The sequence below is a fragment of the Chenopodium quinoa genome, unplaced genomic scaffold (genome assembly GCF_001683475.1).
Source record: "Chenopodium quinoa cultivar QQ74 unplaced genomic scaffold, ASM168347v1, whole genome shotgun sequence".
NCBI lineage: Eukaryota > Viridiplantae > Streptophyta > Magnoliopsida > Caryophyllales > Amaranthaceae > Chenopodium > Chenopodium quinoa.
The window spans coordinates 3,729,971-3,751,436 of record NW_018743946.1 but is presented as its reverse complement, the minus strand read 5'-3'; the positions used below and the strand labels follow the sequence as shown (position 1 = coordinate 3,751,436).

The following is a 21,466-nucleotide window of genomic DNA, read 5'->3' as shown; positions in this document are numbered from 1 at the left end:
AGATAATAACAAAAAATATATGATAATGTCTTCAAGATCCCATAGAATATACTATGACGATATTATATTCTAACCTAAGGCTCTCTATATAAATTACATAATAGAAATGTGTCAAATCCACTCCCTATTTGAGTGAAGCTAAAAGCCTACCAAGTTAATATAAGAATGCTTTCTCTAATTAGTAAAGGAAAACATTCTTCTAACTATATTAGGCTTGTTCTTAATGGCACTTAAGACATCTCTAGTCCTTTAGAAGGAAGTACCAAGAATCTCCCAAAACTAGTGCACCATGATACGACGCCACTATCCAAGATGGTTTTCCAACCCTTTTTTTTTTACATGCTGAAAGTCCCTCCATTATTGGATTACATTAGAAAACAAAACAATGTTTTCTTTAATTAGCATGCATGGAGGAGAGCTGCAAACAGGGAGAGAATGTAAACAAGTAAACCTAGAAATATGTTTATTCAAGAGTAATCTTTTTTCTCATGAGAATTTTTTACTCATTTGGAGCTCTCCTAATGAGCAAATAATACCCTTGGGTACACCCACAAACCAGTACATAATGGCAATTCAATGTCAAGGGAGGTGAAATAAGTTAATATCAAAAACCCACATTAATTTGTGCATGAGTAGGATGTTGGTATTGGGGGGTTAAAGTTGTCCCCATTGGTGTTTGAAAGGCGTGTCTGAGGCGCAAGACGTTAGGGGCCATGCGCCTTTTATGGTCTAGGCGAGGCGATTTTGGTGAGGTGCACCTAGGCGCACCCACGCACAAAGATTTTTTTTTTCATAAATTTTTTATTTTTATTATATGTGCCTTACTTCAATAAGGCGCACCAAGGCGGAAGGAACTCTAAAACGCCTTGGTATGCCTTGAGCCTTTTTATACATTGGTCCCCATCAAGGATATTAGGGTGTTAATAATTTAAAAAGGTTACCTGCCCACTCCATCCATTATACTTTTTTGAAAAATATGCAATTAATAGACTTGTAATTATACTAATTGACCGAAAACATTAAGTTACCTAAGAAACATAATATACATTATTTAATAACCCCGATCACAAAACTTTTTAAATAGCCCAAGTCTAAGTAAACTTGCAAAACCCAACCCATACCTAAATTGATATGGACTGACGCTGTGTGGGGAGAGCCATCCTCCACCCATTGGAAATTTGGAATCCGTAATTCCAAAGGACCAATCACTTGAGAAATGTTAGAAGTTTAAGAGAGGGAAGAGTGAAAAAGGAGAGAACAAATATACAAAGAAAGAAGGGAAAACAAAAAATTCAAAAGAGACATATATCTTCCCTAGGAAATTGAAAGGTAGATTGCAGTAATGTCTTTAAACCCTACCTCCAATGACCCAATTCCTGTAAACGAATAAAGCCTCCTTGGAGTTACAGCCATCACATAATACCTAGTACCTGTGCTAATGCTAGCTGTTTCCATCTGCACAAAGTCAAATCACAAAATCAAATCAGAAATTCCTAAATACAAGTCTAGCTTTGAGCATTGAAAGTTTTAGAACTTTGAATTTTGGAACAAAAGTAAATCAGCATATCATGGGAGATCTAATAATCTAATATGGCCAACACTGGGAAGCTTGCCACAAAAATTTACAGAAATGGAATGTGGGAGATCTTATATGGAGTTATCCTTGATTCAGGAAAGAGTCCAGAAGGTTATACAAAGGGAAAATTTTTAAATGATCAACAAGTTGGCATTGACAAGGAGGCCAGGAACACCACCTCTTTATCCTCTTTAAACCTAACATTATTGAATGAATTATACTGAATTTTTAATTTGTCAATGGGATTATCCAGACAATCAAGGGCACTTCGCTTTAGTGCTGCTTTGATAACATTGCTTAAACAACCATATATCGATTTTTCCTCCAAATTTCCATCTTCTTTGTTCTTCCTCATATTTATGTATATGATAATTATAAATTTCAATAATTGAGTTATTTTTCATTAGACATTTCACAGCCATGTAACTTTTCAAACAACAAGTCACCAACCCTCCTCTTCTAAGTTGACTATGTGTGTCATTGGCCTAGATAGCAAAACATATGAGTTATTGGTAAAAGCCCACTTAAAAGTTCTTAAATGTGTTGAATGCAACAAAATCTCCTTAAATAGTAATTTATAGGTCTGAGGTGGTATGGTCCAAAAAACATACTTCCTCCGTTTCTTTATAGTTGCAACACTTCCTTAAAATTGGAAATGTCACAATAATTGCAACACACCATAAAAGGAAGGTTTTTATGATGAAAATTGTAGTATTACCTTTATTTAAAGCACATGGCCCACTTGATTATACTCCTAACAACCTCTCCACCCTAATTTAAGTGTATTTTATCATGTGAGGTCCACTTTTCTTAAATACCGTTATAAAGTGTGTGTTGCAACTATAAAGAAACGGAGAAAGTATGATATACTCAGCAAATATAGCAACAAAAAAAGAGACACAAGACATATTACCTGCAATCCCATAAAAGCTTCAGGAAGTTCTGAAAGTTCATACAGAAGTTTAATGTACTTTTCTCTTTTATCCTTCTCATCCACAGCCATCTCATGAAGCTGACCATTATTAGTACCAAGAATGATTTCCTTTGTGGAAGCTACATTCAAATTAAGAGAAATGAAATTAGAATTGATGTATTCAAAATACCATAAAAGAAGGAACCTCATCTGAACCAACACACCCTTACACCAAAAAGTAACAAGCATAAAAATATTGCATAAATAAAAGATTTCTAGAAAGTAACATATAATAAAGTATAAGAAACTGTCCGAAATGATCTTTGATAGAGTAGAATGATATTTATTCAAGTTAACTTGTACATGAAGGCATAGTACTAGCATGAAAGCATGAAACCCATATTAATAAGAGATATTTCCCTTGTGAATAGCTTGCTTGATTGAAAAACACAAAGCACTAGTTGACTTACTCATATGAGTTAGACTATATGGTTCACCAACCTTTTTCTCTTATCATGCACACCAAGGGAGGGAGGAACAAAATGGGAAACAAAAGAGAGATACTTTGGCTAGAAATTTTTGGTACAATGAGAAAAGAAATCATTCTTTTTATTATCAATATTTAATAGTCTTTTGCTACAACATAATAATTGTATTTCTCAAAGACCTAAACTTTTAATACAATTATTCTAAGGTAGCAAAAGATGATTTATATGCTTTTTTGCAACAAAAAATTTTCCTCGCGACCTATTAACACCAAGTGGTTGACGCACACTATTCAAAAGGCTTCTATCTTAGCTAATACAAGCTTTCTTAGTGGTTTGGAAGACTCTGTAGCTAAGGAATGGTCCTTTTATAGGTATGAAATTAAAGAGTGACCAGATTTCAAAAGCAGCATCGGCAAGCTTAAAAAGCTAGCATCTTGATGCCTGCACAAGCCAATATATGCATATTTAAGTGAATGTTCAATCCAGCTAAGCATCATGTGTTGCATGAGGTAGCAGCTGGTAAGACTCTCCTAGCATTGAGTATAGAGCCCCAATATATTACTAGAACAAATTAGCTATTGGCTAAGATGGCAACATTTATGCAGAGAGAATCAAGTGAATTAACAAAGCAATCTGCACTCTATATCACGGCATATATGCATTGATGAAATGTTGATATCATAAGAGCCTTACATATCATTTCGAATGTTTGCAGTCATTTACAGGAGCAACAACAGTTGCAAACTATTAGAACTGATTTTTCAAACCATATATTTTACACATATCAATTTCTCAGGTTATATGAAAGACTCCCAGCTAATTCCATTTCAAGCTAACTCCCAAATGATACATCAGATATTATCATCAAATGAACTTCTAGAATACACAAATTGAGGGCACAAGAAAGCCAATCAAACAGCAAAAGATTTCCTTATTCAAACGAGGGAAATATTTGTACCAAAAAAAAAAAAAGAACTACCTTCTGTAATGTGTTGTCTGTTCCAAGCAACAGCATTAACAACAAGGCCTTTTAGTTTACTCAAGGCACGAGGTTTGCTCCATTTCGCATGAATGTAGAATGTTTCAGCACCTCCATCACCAACAATTGTTGCAATGCAGTGGCTCCCGCCAGGATCCACAAAAACACTGTGGATTGACTGATCCCCGGTTCGACCACCACAGAGATCAATACCTAATTTACAACTGATATAAGAACTCCAAGTAGACTACTTATGCTTTTTATTAATTAAAATGCATTCAACTACAATAACATGAAAAATTCTATCATCAACTAATCGTCTAATTCTACAAGCAATCAAAGTCTCAATAGGGTCGGCTACACAAACCAAAAGTGATAATTCCACAAGTATTGCATCTAAATTATACTAAGTACATAATATTCACAATCATTATTCCTCCTTGGCAACTAACACTGGGACATTTTCTAAATTACATAAACTAATAAAAAATTGATGGAAATTATACTATGTACATAATATTCACAATCATATAAATTGGTAAAAAAAAGTAAGAAAACAAACCATAGGAATCTCCGAGTCCAAAATCATGTCGGATGATCCAGCCTTTGCTAGTACCCCACATGGTGACATCATTACCAGCAGCCATACAAGTAACAACTCCATGGCCTTTAGCAGCATACCTTTCAAGCAAATCTACCGTAAATACTTTGCTCCCTGAATCCATTTTTGAACATGGATTTTCCTCAATTCCCTGAACTAAAATTCAGTGACGCAAAAATGAATCGAGGATTGATTCAGATTGTGAAATACTGACATTAAACCCTGCATTTAACGAAGAAGAATAATCAAAATTGTTGAGGAATCAAGCATAAAAATGCCATTAATGGTGCAAAATTTAGTGTATTTGGATTTCTCTTACTTTTTGCAACAATAACAGAACAAATCGCTCGATTTCTAGATGACCAAAAAAACAAGTTTAAAGGAGATGAATGAAAATGAGTTGCCGAGTTGGAGGTTCGTGCAAAAAAAAATAAAATAAAACAATACCCGACCCGAAAAATACCCGACACATTGGAGGTTTTTTGGGCCGGGTACCCAACCCATGCAAGTATCGGGTCATGGGCCATAGTTCATATAACCCATGCAACCTGCTGACCTGTTAGAGGTTTTTTTTTTGGTATGTTCGGTGGAAGTTTTTGAGGTTCTTGTGATAAATTGTGTTAAGGCCCGGCTCGGTTCAATTTTTTATCACCTCTAGGTAACGGTTAGCTTTTGAACTTTTTTTTTAAAAGGAAGTTAGCTTTTAAACTTAATCCCAACACTACCTAGAAAAATTATTATTGTGATATAGTAGTGATTTAAGTAACTGTTAGAGGTAGAGATAACTTTTAAATAGTTGTTGATAAAGTTAAATTATAAAAATAAAAAAAAAATCAAGGTAGCGTTCAAAACAAATTTGTAGAATTAAGCATAACTACTGCCTGTTCTTTTGTATTTGTGCAAATTTAGTCCCTCATTTCTTGTTTGTGCAATTTTGGTCCCTCAACCACCTTGGTTGGTGTTTCTGACTAAAAAGTTTAGGGACCTAGCCTAGTCAGCATTAATTTAGGGACCATGACTCATTGATTTTTTTTTTTTTTTTGGTCATTTTTTTATTTAAAAAGGAATCTTTTTATCTAACATTAATATTTTTTTAAAAAAAAAAATTGCAAAAAACAATACAACCTTTGGTCGACTTTTTTTTTTTATAATACAACCTTTGGACTATTTTATAATAATAAAACCTTTGGGGGTGAAACTTTTAACAAGACAAAAAAAACTTGAGACCTGAACAGCCGGTTGCACATGACACGTGTCGCCGTGTAGTTGGTCTAAATATTAATTTATCAAAATATTTAAATAAATTTAGATTTTTAATAAAAAAAAAATTTAACATTTAATTGATTTCTAATTAAGACATTAATTGTGATTTAGTTTTATTATCAAAAAATAAATAAAAAATAAATAAAACCGACCCCTCCCCCTCCCCCCATGGCCCAGCCACCACATCTCCTACCTTCCAGCCACCTCCTCACTCCCCTCCCCCAACACACCATCTTGTTTAAAATTGACAAAATAATCCAAATGTTGTATTATTAAAAAAAAAATAGGCAAAAGGTTGTATTTTTTTAGGCAATTTTTCCTAATATTTTCATCAACATTAATATTTTTATTATGATTTGCATTGCTAAAACTATACAAGTACTAATTTCCCCTAAAGGTGGGCATGGGTCATGCCGACACGCGAGCGGCACGATTCCGGCACGGCAACCCACTTGTGGGCCGTGGGCCGTGCCGTGAACAAAATCTTGAAATCCGGCACGGGCACGACTTTCGGCCCGTGGGTCGGCACGCCGGCACGGCCCAACACGGCACACGACTCGTGCTTATAGCCGTTGGATATAGTCGTTAGAACCCAACAGCCATAAACGAATATATTTCCAACGACTAATAATAGATCAAAATTACTAATACTAGGGAGCCATGCATCTGCCAAAAAACACAAAATACATACAATCTCTGAAAGGTATTTTCCATCTAATAATTTAAGAAAACCAAAATGACAACCAACTTTCATAAAAAATTATGGAGTAAAGAACTTACCAAAAATATCAAGGCATCCATACACTTAGAAGACAAGACATAAGTTGTCAGTATTATCAAAATTCTTAAGTTTTGATTTCTACAATGAATATTAATAAAAGATGAATATGCAAAGTCCTGATAGAAAGAGATAGAGAGGATGGTGAAGTACCTTTTTCTTCTTGGATATTCTCGTTTCACGTCTAGCCGAAAGCCACAACTATAGTTTCTTAATCTGCTTGCAGGGGGCAATAAAACAAAGTTCAGATTGTGACAAAATGCTTAATTAGACCTACAATCCAAAGAGGAAATAAAAAGCCATTAACCATTCAGACTTTCTTGGTTATTTCAGAATTTAGATCAAACTATGCAGAAATAGTAAGACAATATAAAAATGTTTCAGCTTCACACAAAAAGTAAATTCACTTAAAAGATAATGTTGAACGGCACATTTCAGCATAAAAATCAAACAGAAAAAAATTAGATTTATATGGGTGCAAATTCAAAAGTTATGATGTAATATATTAAATAATCTCACAGAGTTACTAATCATTTAGTCCTGGGTAGATTGATTAGAAGAAATTCCATTCAGCAACATTCAAAGTCCATATAACATATAGAGAATTGTACAATTCATACAAAAGTTCTATGAGTTTTGTCATCTTCCCTAGAGTATAGGAGACCAAAGAAATAACCACCACCATCTATATGGAATCCACCATGCACCAAATCTTAATAGGGCTTAACCATTATTCTTGTAAAAAATTAAGCCATATCAAACCAATCATGTTTTATCTTTGTTAGCTTATTGCCATATATCTTCAAATCCTTATTAAAACATATACTTATTAAAACATATACAGAGAATAGATAATTGGAAACCATCCACCCCACAACAAACCAAAAAATTAATAATAATATATATATATGTATATATATATATATATATATATATATATATATATATATATATATAAAGGATGTAAGACAAGGGGCAGTAATCCTTCGGAAGTTAAAGCCAAAGCCAGGGAAAAACACAATTGAGGCTCCATACTAGAACTAGCGGCTGTAGCAACACAACGAACTAAAAAAATGATATTTTTCTTATTTGCTATTTTTTTATTGTTATTTTACATAGAATAGCTTTTCCCTAAGATATATGATCCTTGTATTCCTTTCATGTAGAGAATCAAAAATTGAAAACTATAATTGTTTAGCAGAGTATGGTTTTCTAAATGAGTGCTGCCAATCACTTAGCTAATTTTCAAGTAACCCCAAAATAAGAGCATAACAACTACTAAGTGTTATATATTTTTGATTTGGTAGATTTCACAGAATACAAATTTTTCCAGCACATTTACATAATCAAACAATACATTCTTGATTCAATAAATTTCGTAGAATATCTTACTATGAAGCACCATAAGGGCCTCGATTTCAGACTTTCAGGCAGAATAATAGGGAAACAAAGACATGTGAGAAACACAAACATGTGTAAAAGAGAGCAGCAGACCTCATTGATGACAAATCTCTTTAAAGAGGATAATAAGTACTATTTCACACTCAGTAAGCTCGTCTATCCCAGGGTCTTCTTACTCTCTAATTAAGACTAAATTTCTTCTTCATCACAGGGGCCACTTCTGCTACAATGTCATTTTTACTTCTTATTTTACAGAGCTCTTAATCCCGAGCTACAGCTTAAACCTTAAGTTAATAAAGCTCAAGTAATCCTAGCCATCGTCAACTACACAAGAAAACCAAGCAATACATCACCTTGCCAAAATAGAATGCTAACACATCTTTTATGAGAATTTTGAGATATTTAGCTTGGTATCTTAACTAATTTGGATGAAAATTGAAAATAACTTATAATTATTGTGTTTTTTAACCAAAGTAATAAGATCAAGGTTCAGAATTCAGATAATATTGATAATAACTTAATGCAAACTTGTTAACATTTGAAAGCTCATCATTCTTTTTTCTTCAACAACATCAAATGATTGATTAGTCCAAGTAAATAAAAAATAAAAAAAATTATGATAAAAGCGGGTTCAATCTCTTTTAGGTTGGATTCGTACCTTCATTCCCGAATATCCAGTCATGGTTCCAGACCACTATGGAGTTAGCGATCTCTAGGATCGTGAAGGGGTGTAACCTTCACCTTGTAGATGGTTTACAAGTTCTTAAAACTTGTTGGCGACTCTTTTGCTCTAGTTTCCTTCCCTTTGGATGCCACCATGCTTAAGTGTATGATCACAGTGGGGTTCAAGTTTGAGATGTTTGAAATATACCCTACACTAGTCAATTTTGTGTCTTTGTGATTCAATCAATTATCCATAAGTGTTCCTCACTTTGATCCAGGGCCGTTGCTGGACCAGGGCAAGTGGGGCAACCGCCCTGGGCCCAATATTGTAATGCTCTATTTTTGTTAATAAAGGGCCTCCCAAAAAAAAAAATTAAACCTTTGATCTCCGTATAATTAGATTAATAATTTCCATAATAAAAAAAAAAAGCTTCAAACCTTCAATTCCCATGATTTTCATTCCCAATATTTAGTTTTTTCCTAAATATGCTCTAAGACATCAATTACATCCCACTAGACTTTTCCAATACCCAGAATTTAATTTTTTCGGTAAAAAAAATCCCTAATAAAATCAATTAACAATGATATTTTACGCTAGGGCATATTACTAGTTATCTTTGTATCTATGCATCATTTGAAGTCCATAATTTACCTATATAATTTGTTTATTCTTTTTTTTTTCTTCTTACAATATTTACTTAATTTCTTTATATTTGAGTGCTACCATAATAATCTGAATTTTTGATAAAAGTATCTCATCTTTTATTATCTTTCACCATTGATGTGACGCTGTTTAATTTTGTAAGGTTTGTGTTCAACCTTTATCATTTTTTTCATTTTTGAATTTTTATATCTGAAATTTTCATTTATAAAAACAAAATAACATAAATTGGTAGAGAATTTTGATGAAGTGACAGAGTTATCACTACCGTAAAGTCCGTAATACATTGTTTATTTTTCAAAATTTGATACTCCTTATGAGAATTTGGAGTTAAAATTGGGTGAAAAATCTTATATTTTGCATACCCAACTTAAATATTTTTAATGCTTACATAGGGCCTCAATTAATATGTCCTCCCTAGGCCACCAAAATATCAAAAACGGGCCTGCTTTGATCCAACATGAAGATGGTTTTTTTTTTTATCGTCATTGCACTTCATGTCGGGACAGGAGGCCAAAAGTATATGTCTACAGTATCCAAAGGAAACCAAGGGGTATTACTGACAGGGTAAAGTCGTATCCCCAAATCAAAAGTAATTCCTAAATCCTCTAACTAATGTAGATAGGGAAGTAGGGTCGAATCCACAGAGAAACGGATCTTTCTATTCCTAATTAACTAATATAATCTAAATTATTAAAGTAACCAATTTGTTGTTGTTAAAGGAATTATACTACGAAGAATAAGTTTAGGGATAAAAACAATAATAAGAAGGCCTAGGGTCACAGGTTCACAAATAATTAATATTCCGGGATAAGACATAATAATTAATAATGAACATCGCACAAATAACATGATTAACAGGCTCTCGCAATTTATTAATCAACATAGATCTAACAGGCTCTCGCAATTTACTAGATCTAAGTTCCTATTAAAAATAGTCTTCAATATTAAATTAACATCTGCTCGATTCATCAATTCAATATTGCTAAACATTCACAATCAAATTACATCTGCTCGATTCATAATCTAATTGCAAAGAATTAAAACAATTCAATAAGAAATTATCACGCAATACCAATAATCAATAATAACAAATTATCCCTTCATATTAATTATGGATCCCCATAAACCCTAGAATTAAACTACTCAGACATAATTAAATCTAAACTAATCAAAGCAATAAAGCAAGACATGATTAAAGAAATAAAATAAACAACTAAGATTAAGAGAAGAGAAATCGTTACCAAAATAAATCTGGAATTAAGAGTAGATTAAGAACAAAGGTTTAAGAGAAAGAAATCTAAGAAAACAATTAAGAGCATAGAGAAAGAGAGAGAGAGAGAGAGAGAGAGAAAGAGAGATCCCTTAAAATCATATTACGGAGGAGTATTTATGCTCCGTACAAATCCTAAAATAAAACAAACTTAAACGACAAAATTAACTCCTAATATTTACACGCGCCCGATCGGGCGTGCCTTTTTGCTCCTCAATACCAATCTCGCGCCCGGCCGGGCGCGTCACCGGGCGCCAACCTTAGCTTCTCCCGCCCGGCTGGGCGCGCCTTTTTGGCCGGGCGGCTCTCTTGGGCCATTAATTGGACTACAATTGGGCTCCAATTCTTCGGGCCAATCTGGGTTTCCTCTTTCGGTCTTGAATACTCGGTCCAAATGCCCCGGTATCACCTATATTGAGCTCTTAATCACCGGTTCAATGCCTCGTACCTCTTTCTAATAACAAAATACACACGTTAGTAACTTCAAGGAAAATAATAAACAAAACAATTAAATTAAATAATTGAAAGAGAGATTTGAGACCAAACCCTCAAAAATTAAACCTTTTCACGTCTAGGGCGAAGGCAACTTCGAATATGGCTAGGTGTATCTAAGCCTTGCGAATGCGGAATTTTGTATTTGACAAAAACTAGTTTAGAAAAGAGAGAGAGAGAGTAATCAAGAAAATCTTGATGAGAGTTGGTGAAAATAGAGAGAATCGATGGTTGTAGGTGATTATTGATGAAAACTGGTTATCGAAAACGGAGTTTTTACGACGTTATTTATAGAGAAAATCAGCCAAAAAGATTAAATATCAAAACAGAGTCTGGCGCACAAAAAACTTGATCAGCGCCAACGCTGGCTATTGGCGTCAGGCGCCAATGCTGGCGCCAGGCGCTACAGCTGGCGTTTGGTGCTGATTCAGAAAATCACGTGTTTTCTTAAAATCAGATAAAAATTGTCGTACAGGAGGATAAAATCGTATTTTCCTCAAAAATGCTCTTTGATTTTAATTAAAACTCTGAAAAGTCAACAAAAGTCAATTTATCAATGCTAATTGAATTAGGAATGAAAAGAACCTTCTAGAAGAATCTAGATGACTAAAACCATTCCTAATTTCATTAGGAATGATAAATCTATATTAGGCCCTCCTCTAGATCATTGGGCCGCATATAAGGCTCAAACTAGGTCCAGTTTAGTAAATTGACCATAACTTCCCCAATATTCATCGGAATTGGGCTTATAATATATCATTGGAAAGCTCTTGTCAAGCCCCATCCAACTACATTACTATTGGACCCATATCATGAACCAACCAAACTGGATTGGCTGTTTTCTTAAAATAAGTTTTCAAAAACAGAGAGAAGAGAAAAGAAATTAAAACTATCCGCAACACTAGACTTTCCACACTTTCACTTCATTCGATTATGATTCGACACGAAAGGTACTCATCACTGGGTTTGGTTTTGGGAAGACACAAATGGGTGTCTACACCTACATAACCAATTCCAACAAAAATCCACCAAATACAACTCCAAACAATATAAACAATCCCAACACTTACAATTTCACTCATAGAAATATAATAATGAAGAAATGGAGTGAATAAACAAACTTTATTTCCAAACTTGAATTTTTCATTGAAGCTCTGTTTTTTTTTTCCTTTGATCAACCTCCAACTAGAACATTTGAACATTGAACAATTTTTTTCTGTTTTTTTTCTATTGAAGTTCACTTATTTTTTTACATTTTTTTTCTTGAACTTCTCTTTTTTTTCATAACATCATGTTTATTTTTTTCAAGAAGATTAAACTTTCAAACTCATCAAAAATAAACATGATAAAAAACAAAATAACTTCTCGAAACCCACCCAAATTGTGCAAATAATAAGCACACTACAAACTCCCTCACCTCACTCACTAATAGATCCCCCAAGCCAAGCTTAGGACTAGTAACCAATGGGGCAAATCGGCTTGTAATGTGGCTAATAAAAAATAAAAAGTCAAGGCAGCAACATGGGTAGCAAGAAGGGAACAAATGTATCTACAATCGTCTGGAGGCTACCTAAAAGAACAAACGCCTTCGTCCTCCACAATGTGCATAATAATGAATCATATAAACATTACTAATAGTTGCAAATCAATATTCAAATTCATTGACATACCAGGAACTAACACACATTCCTAATCAAATCAACTAGTCAAGCACTATATTCACAAGTAGTTGAGCAAAATTGACGCATGTTAAGGTTTCAAGGCAATCAAACATCAAATCATGATCAACTCTAATCCACAATGCTTATCATCATATACCAAGAATCAAAACAATTTTCTCAAGTAAGGGGCACAATAAAGCATGATTTACAATTCATTGGAACATATTTTTGGATTTTTTTTTTATTTTCAATTTTTATTTTTCATATATAAGAAAGCAATAAAACTAACCTAGAAAGAAATAAATCTAACCTAAGAAAACACACCAAAAATAAAAGAAAGGGGAAAAGAAAAATACCAAATCCAAAATCTCCCCCAAGCCAGAATCAGACAATGTCCTCATTGGCTCGAGAACTAGCCCAGCATAGCTAGTCCTGATCATCCTCATCCATCGAGCCAAAACCTACACCTCCACTGCCACCTGCACCAGAAGAGCTACCACCAAAATAATCAGCATGAAAACTCCCCCCGCCGGTCCCCCAAAAGGAATGTCCTGGCCGTACCCATGGAAGGAAGAATAGTCAGTGTAAATACCATGGGAAGTGGGATCCCTATCGTATCCCTGGGGTGGAGGCTGAAACCAGTCAGGGTTAATAGCGTAGTCGGGAATGTTGCCCCGACGAGCATAATCATCGTACATAGGGTAGAGAGCTCTACCCTGCTTCCTCTCTAGGTACCCTAATTTCTGGTCTATGGAGCCTACTGTAGGGAATAAATCTCAAGCGTTAATCCCCTAGCTTGAACCCAACTGTGATCATACACTAAATTACGGTGGCGTCCAAAAGGGAAGAAGATAGAGCAAAAGAGTCGCCAACAAGTTTTTTAGGAACTTGTAAACCGTTCACAGGGTGAAGGTTACTCCACTTAGCGATCCAAGAGATCGTCAACTCCACAAGGTCTGGAACCATGTAGGGTTCGGGGATGAAGGTACAAATCCAACCTAAAATAGATTGAACCTGCCCTAATAATAGACCTCTACTTTATTTTGATCGTATTCATGTGCGCTTTCCAATTAACATGCAATCAATAGGTTTAACCCTAAACCTGTTTATCCATGTTGGTTGAATATAATGCACAAATAAATCTATTATTGGCGATCACTTGAAATTATAATCAAATTAACCCTAAAAAGATTATTAATTATCTTATTAAGCGTGATTACAAGTATAGATTCCCTTTAAACATGCATAAAAGGCGTGATCAAGCAATAACAATAAATCAAGCAACATGATAATCATAATAATAAAATTATAATAATAATAATAATAATAATAATAATAATAATAATAATAATAATAATGATGATGATGATGATAATAATCATGTTAAAGCATAATAATAGCAAGATCCTAGGCATGATACTAACAAGATTAATAACAAAACCTAACATGTCACTAAGCAATAAAAATCAAATCTTTAACCCTAACATGATACTAACAATCATAAGTCTTAGGAAGAACATAGGAAGCATCGTAACAATCATATTTAATGTTAAAGTTACCCTAAACATGATACTAGGAATATCATAACAATTTAAACATCATTTCTACATCATAACATCAATAAAAACCATTAAAGTACTTACTTTGATGCCTCGTACCTCTTTCTAATAACAAAATACACACGTTAGTAACTTCAAGGAAAATAATAAACAAACAATTAAATTAAATAATTGAAATAGAGATTTGGGACCAAACCCTCAGAAATTAAACCTTTCACGTCTAGGGCGAAGGCAACTTCGAATATGGCTAGGTGTTTCTATATCTAATGAATGCGAAATTTTGTATGTAAAAGCTAGTTCAGAAAGAGAGAGAAAGAAAGAGATGGTGAATGATTAAAGAAAAATGAGAGAATTAATGAATGAAAACTGGTTGTAGGTGAATGAAGGTTGATGAGAATTAGTGAGAATTGGTTGTCGTTGATTGAAAACGGAGTTTTTAGTACGTTATTTATAGAGAAAATCAGCCAAAAAGATAAAATTAAAAAACAGAGCTGGCGCCAACGCCAGCTATTGGCGCCAGGCGTTAATGCTGGCGCCAGGCGCTAATCGCGTTTTCTAAAATAAAATAAATTTTGCCGTACAGGAGGATAAAATCGTATCTTTCCTTAAAAAATGCTCTTTGATTTTAATTAAAACTCTGAAAAGTTAACAAAAGTCAATTTATCAATGCTAATTGAATTAGGAATGAAAAAAACCTTCTAGAAGAATATAGAAGACTAAAAACCATTCCTAATTGCATTAGGAATGATAAATCACATTAGGCCCTCCTCTAGATCATTGGGCTGCATATAAGGCTCAAACTGGGCCTAGTTTAGTAAATTGGCCATAACTTCCTCAATATTCATCGGAATTGGGTTATAATATATCGTTGGAAATCTCTTGTCAAGCCCCATCCAACTACACTACTATTGGACCCATATCATGGACCAACCAAACTGGATTGACTGTTTGCTTAAAATCAGTTTTCAAAAAACAGATAGAAGAGAAAAGAAATTAAAACTATCCGCAATACTAGACTTTCCACACTTTCACTTCATTCGATCATGATTCGACGCGAAAGGTACTCATCACTGGGTTTGGTTTTGGGGAGACACAAATAGGTGTCTACAGAAGCCCCCACTTTGACTGAGTTTGGAGAAACGCAAGTTTCGAAAACAAAAGTCAAAGTATCGATAGGGACGGAGAATGATTCAGAACGTTCTGCGATCCTAAATCACTCTTGTAACGCCGATACCTGAAAAACTAGGGTTAGTTAAATAGATAAGAGAATTAAAAACGCGTATCTTGCACCGTCGAGCACACGTCTCTGAAAGTAACCAATTGTTTTGATGACCTTCTGCAAGCCAGAGAATGTCATCCCGCTTGAAAACTGCTACGCCTGTAACTGCTTCCAATATAGAAGATTGCTTCGCCTGAAATGATCCTCCTCCGCTTTGATAATATTCCACGTCCAAGGGAATAATATCGAAGATTGCTTCTCTTGAAACAATCCTTAGTTGTTTGTGACAACTCTCCACAATCTAGGGATCTCCACCTTGTTGTTTCGATGTTCACTCGTCTCTGAACAAAGAGCTTCTTTTTGATATGTTCACGCGCCTCTGAACTAAGAGCTTCTTTTCTTTTTTTTGGATATGTTCACGCGCCTCTGAACAAAGAGCTCCTTTTTGATATGATCTTCTGAATGATATGTCCACGTGTCTCTGAACGAAGATCTTGATAATAGAATGCCCACGCGTCTCTGAGCAAAAGAGCTTGTAGAACATGTCCACGCGACTCTGAACAAAAGAGCTTGAAAGGATTGTCCACGCGTCTCTGAACAAAAGAGCTTGATTGATATTCTCACGCGTCTCTGGAGCAAAGAGCTTTGATGAAATGTCCACGCGTCTCTGGATAAAGAACTTTGATACTTGAGCGTTTGTTGCGATAATATTCTGAAGAAAAATTTCCGAAAACCAACGTTTGTCGATCTCTAAAGCTCGCCTGAACTTTGCTTCCGCTAAAACCAGTATGTCGGTGTTTCCGTGATGAGCCAATTCTTAGGCGCTTTAAGCTAAGTGAGACGATCTTTCATCAGGTCAACGACTTATTGTGATTGTAATCAAACTGACTACTTAATCATGTCAAATTTCTTATAGGGGCTAGATGGCGTACCAAGGAACCCGAAGTATGAGGTCGAAATCACCTTTCTGAGAGGCTTCGAGCTCTGTCGCTGCCGAAATATCTATGGCGTCAAGAATTGACTTTGTCGCCAGACACTAGGATCTAGCGCCATGCGCTAAGAGCTATTGCTAGACGCTAGATGTTTTTGTCTGGCGCTGGGGTAGGGTCTTCCCTATTCTGCTGCACTTGTATTTATTTTTTACTGTGGAACTGTGCCAATCTCTTTAATTATCTTAGGGTTGATCAAGGTTTAACATTGCTTGACTCATTGACTTGACACGACTCAAGGTATAAACTTGACTCAGTGTGATTGACTGACTCGAGGTTGACTCGACTCGAAGTGAAATGACACATGTGTTAGACTCAAATCAAAGTGATATGACGCGACATGACTTAATGTGTACATGAATCGTGTGTGCATTGTAATGTGATCGTGCTACTCAAAAAATGCAAAAAAGAAAAAAATTTCCGTCATTTTTTTGGAGGGTACCGACTTTCTCCCGAAAAAGAAAGACACGAAAAAGAGTCGAAAGTTTTGAAGATGCATGTTGAATGAGCTTAGTCAAATGTAGTTTGATACTATCTCTCAAGGTGCAAGGATTAATCCATCCTAGGCTATCTCAACTGTTGACTCCATGATGAAAGTATTTGGGTAACTTAGGCACGGAGGCTAAGTACTTCATACTTTGTGATGCAATGACAATTATGATTGATGAGTGATTTTGATATGACAATACATGCTTCAAAGTTGTGTTAAGATTTCATGACAAAGGGTTCCTAAGGGAAGTATATTTGGTCGTGTATCTGTGCAGTGTGTGAAAGTGACACTAAAGTTAGGCCGCAAGAGCTAAGTGTGTGGGAAAATATTGTATGTTAAAAGAGTCAAATGGTGGTGACTCTTAGGCTAGGTAAGCTAATGATGTAGGGATCAAGCCCCCAAGTCTAGCTCTACATGAATAGGGATGAGCATAGGAAATCTCTTGATATGATCATGGTGTAAGTGTGTGAATGTGAATATGAATGTGTATTTATTACGGTCGCACCTCGATGTGAGGTTGCCTACGTATCCGTTAGGAATCAGGCCGAACGTAGCTCTAGCCGAACCTCGCACAAGTGTGTATACCTCAAAAAGGTCTTTTAAGGGTTGTAACGTGGTTAGGCTAAAGTTTATAGAAGAAGGGGATAAAGGCTTAAGACCCTAGATAAGCCCCCAAGGTGCGCAACCTTGCTTTTGAATCTTTGTAATTTTATACTTGAGTTTCTACTCTTTTTTTTTAGCTCTTTATTTTGCTTTAGCATTTATTTTATTTGTATAAGTGTGGGCAATCTCGATCATGCTGTCTATCACTCACTTGGCATTCATGTTTCTCAAGCACGGTACCGAGCACTCGATAAGAGACGCAATCTGAGACATGTTCTTATCGAAGATATTTTCATATCAAAGACATTGGAACACTTGCCCTTTTGTACACTTTTATTGTTTTTGCTATTTTAATTTTTTTGAATCACTCAATTTTTTTATGAAATTGAAAACTGCATAAGTTGCACACCATCCCATCCCAAGGTTAGGTAGATGTAAGTTGAAAAAAGAAAGGTCTATCGTTAGGCGAGGCTCAAAGTGGTTTACCAAAAAAGGATGTATAATTGAAGGGTGAAAGGAGATATGATGTGGCTACAAGGGGTGCCTCAAATCATTGGTATACCTTGTGCTTGACATGGATTTTTTTTTAATGCAAAATAATGAAATGATCATATATAAGGAAATAAATGCTCGTTTTTATTAAAAGAAAATATATAATGATCCTACAAAATAAATCTAAAGAGAATAAAAAGGTGCCTATGCTAGACTTATTGGGGAAAGGGTAAATAAAAAAGAAATAGAAAAAAGAGGTCACGAAATCTTGTCGTTGAAGCTCGTCTCTTGTCTTGCGTTGTTTTCTTTATCATCACTCGCTCTTCTTGTTAACTGGAGGTATGGGAAGCTTGTTATTATCAAATGTTGGATATCCTCCTTTAGCTTCCAACAACTCTCAGTAGCATGACCCCTACCTTGATGGTACTTGCAGTGTTCGTTTGGATACTAACTAGGCAATCTTTTCTTAAGTGGGGGATCTTGAATAGGTCCAATGGGAGTAATGATTCCCTTGGCATGGAGTCGATCAAAAGCATCATCGTAGCTAATTCCAATAGGGGTAAATTCCCTTTTCGGTTGCTTTCTAAATCCTAAGATCTCATTAAGGTCTAAAGTACCAACATTGTTGCTAGAGTAGGTTTTTTCGGAAGGAGAAGGATAGTCGTTCTTCTTTCCTTTACAGCCACTATTTTTATTGTTACTGATCTTGGCCTTCTTGTCGCGCGGAGGAACATGAAGGAGATTTGAATCAATGAAGTCTTGAACACAATCCTTGAGGGCAAGACACTTTTCAGTAGTGTGACCGCGACCTCTATGGTATCGACAATAGGAATTTGGATCCCAATTGGGAAACCGTTTTTCATGTGGAAGGTCTTGACTGGGACCAATGGAGTGAATATGACCTTGATCATGAAGACAGTCAAAAGCTTCAATGTAAGTCGTTTCTATTGGTGTGTATCCTTCAATGGTCCGTTTTGCCCGTGGCTTGGAGCATTGAGTTATTCATTAAACCCTTGGTGAGAATTTTGTTCAATGGCCATCACCCGATTTGCTAATCCTTCTACCACATTCAAAAGCATGGCAATGACATCTTGTAGTTTCCGAACATCCTCTTTTAGACTTGACGAGTCTTCCTTGGTATTATCTAAGAAAAGACTTTCATCTTCCTCAATTATGGCCACATCATCGAGAGAGGTCATATAAGCTGTCTCGATCATGGGCTCTCCTACAGGTGTGATAAGAAGTGATGGATCGAAGGATGCTTGGTCATCTTCGATGGCTAGAATCTCGGAAGTTTCTTTGTTATCGATCAGATCTTGAATAGCTTATTTGAGCTTCCAACACTCCTTAGTGTTGTGACCCTTTCCTTGGTGATATTTGCAGTGCTTATTAGGGTCCCACTTAGGTGGCCTGGCTTCTGGAACTGGATCTTTGATGGGCCCTATGGGCATGACTAGTCCTTTGTGATGTAGCTTCTCGAAAGCCGTGTCATAACTCATACCAAGTGGAGTGAACACCCTTTTTGATCTTTGGATTCGTGGTTTAGAGGCGTTCGTGGCATGTACTTCATTAATGGGAGAGGAAGAAGAAGGATTGTCGTTTTTTTTCCTTTCGCACCATTATCTTTCAGAAGGTCATCTTCAATGTCAATGCCTATATTATAGACAACTTTGAAAGTATCTAAATTGTGTTGGTACTTTAAGTGCTTTGAATACTTCCCTTGGAGATTCTTGATAAACATCCTCACAGATTCTTTTTCGGTAGGAGCCTTGACCATATTAGCGGAAGTTTCCCTCCATTTATTGAAGAAAGAAGTGAACCCTTCGTTTTCTTTTTGTTTTAACATCTTGAGTTGTCTATGGTCTGTTTCGTCTTGGATGTTGCACTTATATCTATCTATGGAAGCGTTTGTTATCGACTCCCAAGAAGAGGTTTTTTTTTTCTCGAGAGAAAAGAACCATTGTTGACAAACGGTTTTGAGAGATAGTGGGAACAGAGAGGGGAAAACCTTCTTATCGATACCCTTAATGCTCATTATAGTTTCAAAAGCTCTTAGATGAAAGTAAGGGTTATCTGTTGCCTTGAATTTTGGGATGTCAGTGGCATTGAACTTATGCGAAAGAAGTTCCTTGTCCAGCGAGACCCCTTGTGAACTCATGCCCTGAAATTTATAGTCATTAGATAGCTTGCTCAAACTTTCTTGCATGAGGTTCATTTGTTGCTGCTTCACGGGATCATCGATCTTGAGTGTGAGTAGCTTCAGTGTCTCAGTCACGGTAACCAATTGGTTCCTAAGCTCATTGACTTCTTCTTGACTTGCCATTATCTTTTTAGCCTTCCTCTTTTGACGAATTAGTTTATCAAAAAGTGAAACTTGAATAAAGAGGCTGTCCTTGATTAATCGCCCTTCTCTCCTCGACCAAGTACTGTGGAAAAGGAATTTGGGGATATTCATTGTTAATTATTTGACTCAAACTCTATTCAACATGCAATGGATGGAGGAAGTGAAGAAAGATTGGAATAGAATGTGAAGAAGAATAATGGAGGTGGAGGGATATGAAGAATTAGGAATAGAATATACCCCCCAACTTAAATGACGGAAACACCGACTTATGCATGAACCTAAGACATGGTCATGGTGACATATACTCAAAGTGTGTGCTAAGACTAGTGAGTGTAGGTGATATGTTAAGAATTTTTGTCATGACCATGTGGCTAGACTATGTGGCTAGACTCAATTAATGACTCGATAAGGTGTGATTGACAGCGAAAATTAACCGAATTAATTAGCAAACTGGTTAATTAGACTCTAAGTGATGACTCGACCGATAATCCGAACTGTCGGCCAAACGACAGGACTGGCGTCACACTGTGTAGCTTGGCGCCAGACGACAGCTGTTGCCAGGCGCTACACTCCACAGGGTGGCGCTACAGTCCAGATTTTGGCGCCAATGGTGGAGCTTCAATCTGAGACTGTTTCCGGTGTTATTAGTTAACTGGGGTATGCCTAAAGTCGTACTAAGTCAATTCCGATTAAAAATATTATACTTTATTGACTCAAATTAATTAATTAATTAGGAAAAGTTTTTTAAGTCATTAATTTATTTAATCTCAACACAAGTCAAACAAACGGTTAAGAGAAACATAGATCATATGCACAACAAATAATGCGCAATTAGTCAAGTAGGCACAATATGATGCAATGAGTTTGCAACCTAACCATGGCTCTAGTTCTCTAAAGTTTGGGATATGGTTTAGTCAATAGAGGGTCCATGGTTAATTTTTCGGATGCACCGTGCGGAAGCCTAACCGTGAAGAGTTAGCGCGAGTGGATGGGACACCGCGAGTTTTAGAAAAAACTCGCT

General features: G+C 35.7%; 1 protein-coding gene across 1 annotated transcript in view; it reads right to left on the bottom strand.

The window, feature by feature from the left end:
• LOC110689012 (vacuolar protein sorting-associated protein 18 homolog) overlaps positions 1-5,023 on the bottom strand; it is a 30,332-nt gene extending 25,309 nt beyond the window's left edge. The window contains exons 1-5 of the mRNA XM_021865762.1: positions 4,877-5,023; positions 4,519-4,779; positions 3,957-4,169; positions 2,490-2,629; positions 1,360-1,455 (exon numbers count right to left, since the gene is read on the bottom strand). Of these exons, the coding sequence (XP_021721454.1) occupies positions 1,360-1,455; positions 2,490-2,629; positions 3,957-4,169; positions 4,519-4,681 (612 nt within the window). The 5' untranslated portion in view covers positions 4,682-4,779; positions 4,877-5,023. The remainder of the gene's footprint in view (positions 1-1,359; positions 1,456-2,489; positions 2,630-3,956; positions 4,170-4,518; positions 4,780-4,876) is intronic.
• Between the last annotated feature and the right edge of the window lie 16,443 nt (positions 5,024-21,466).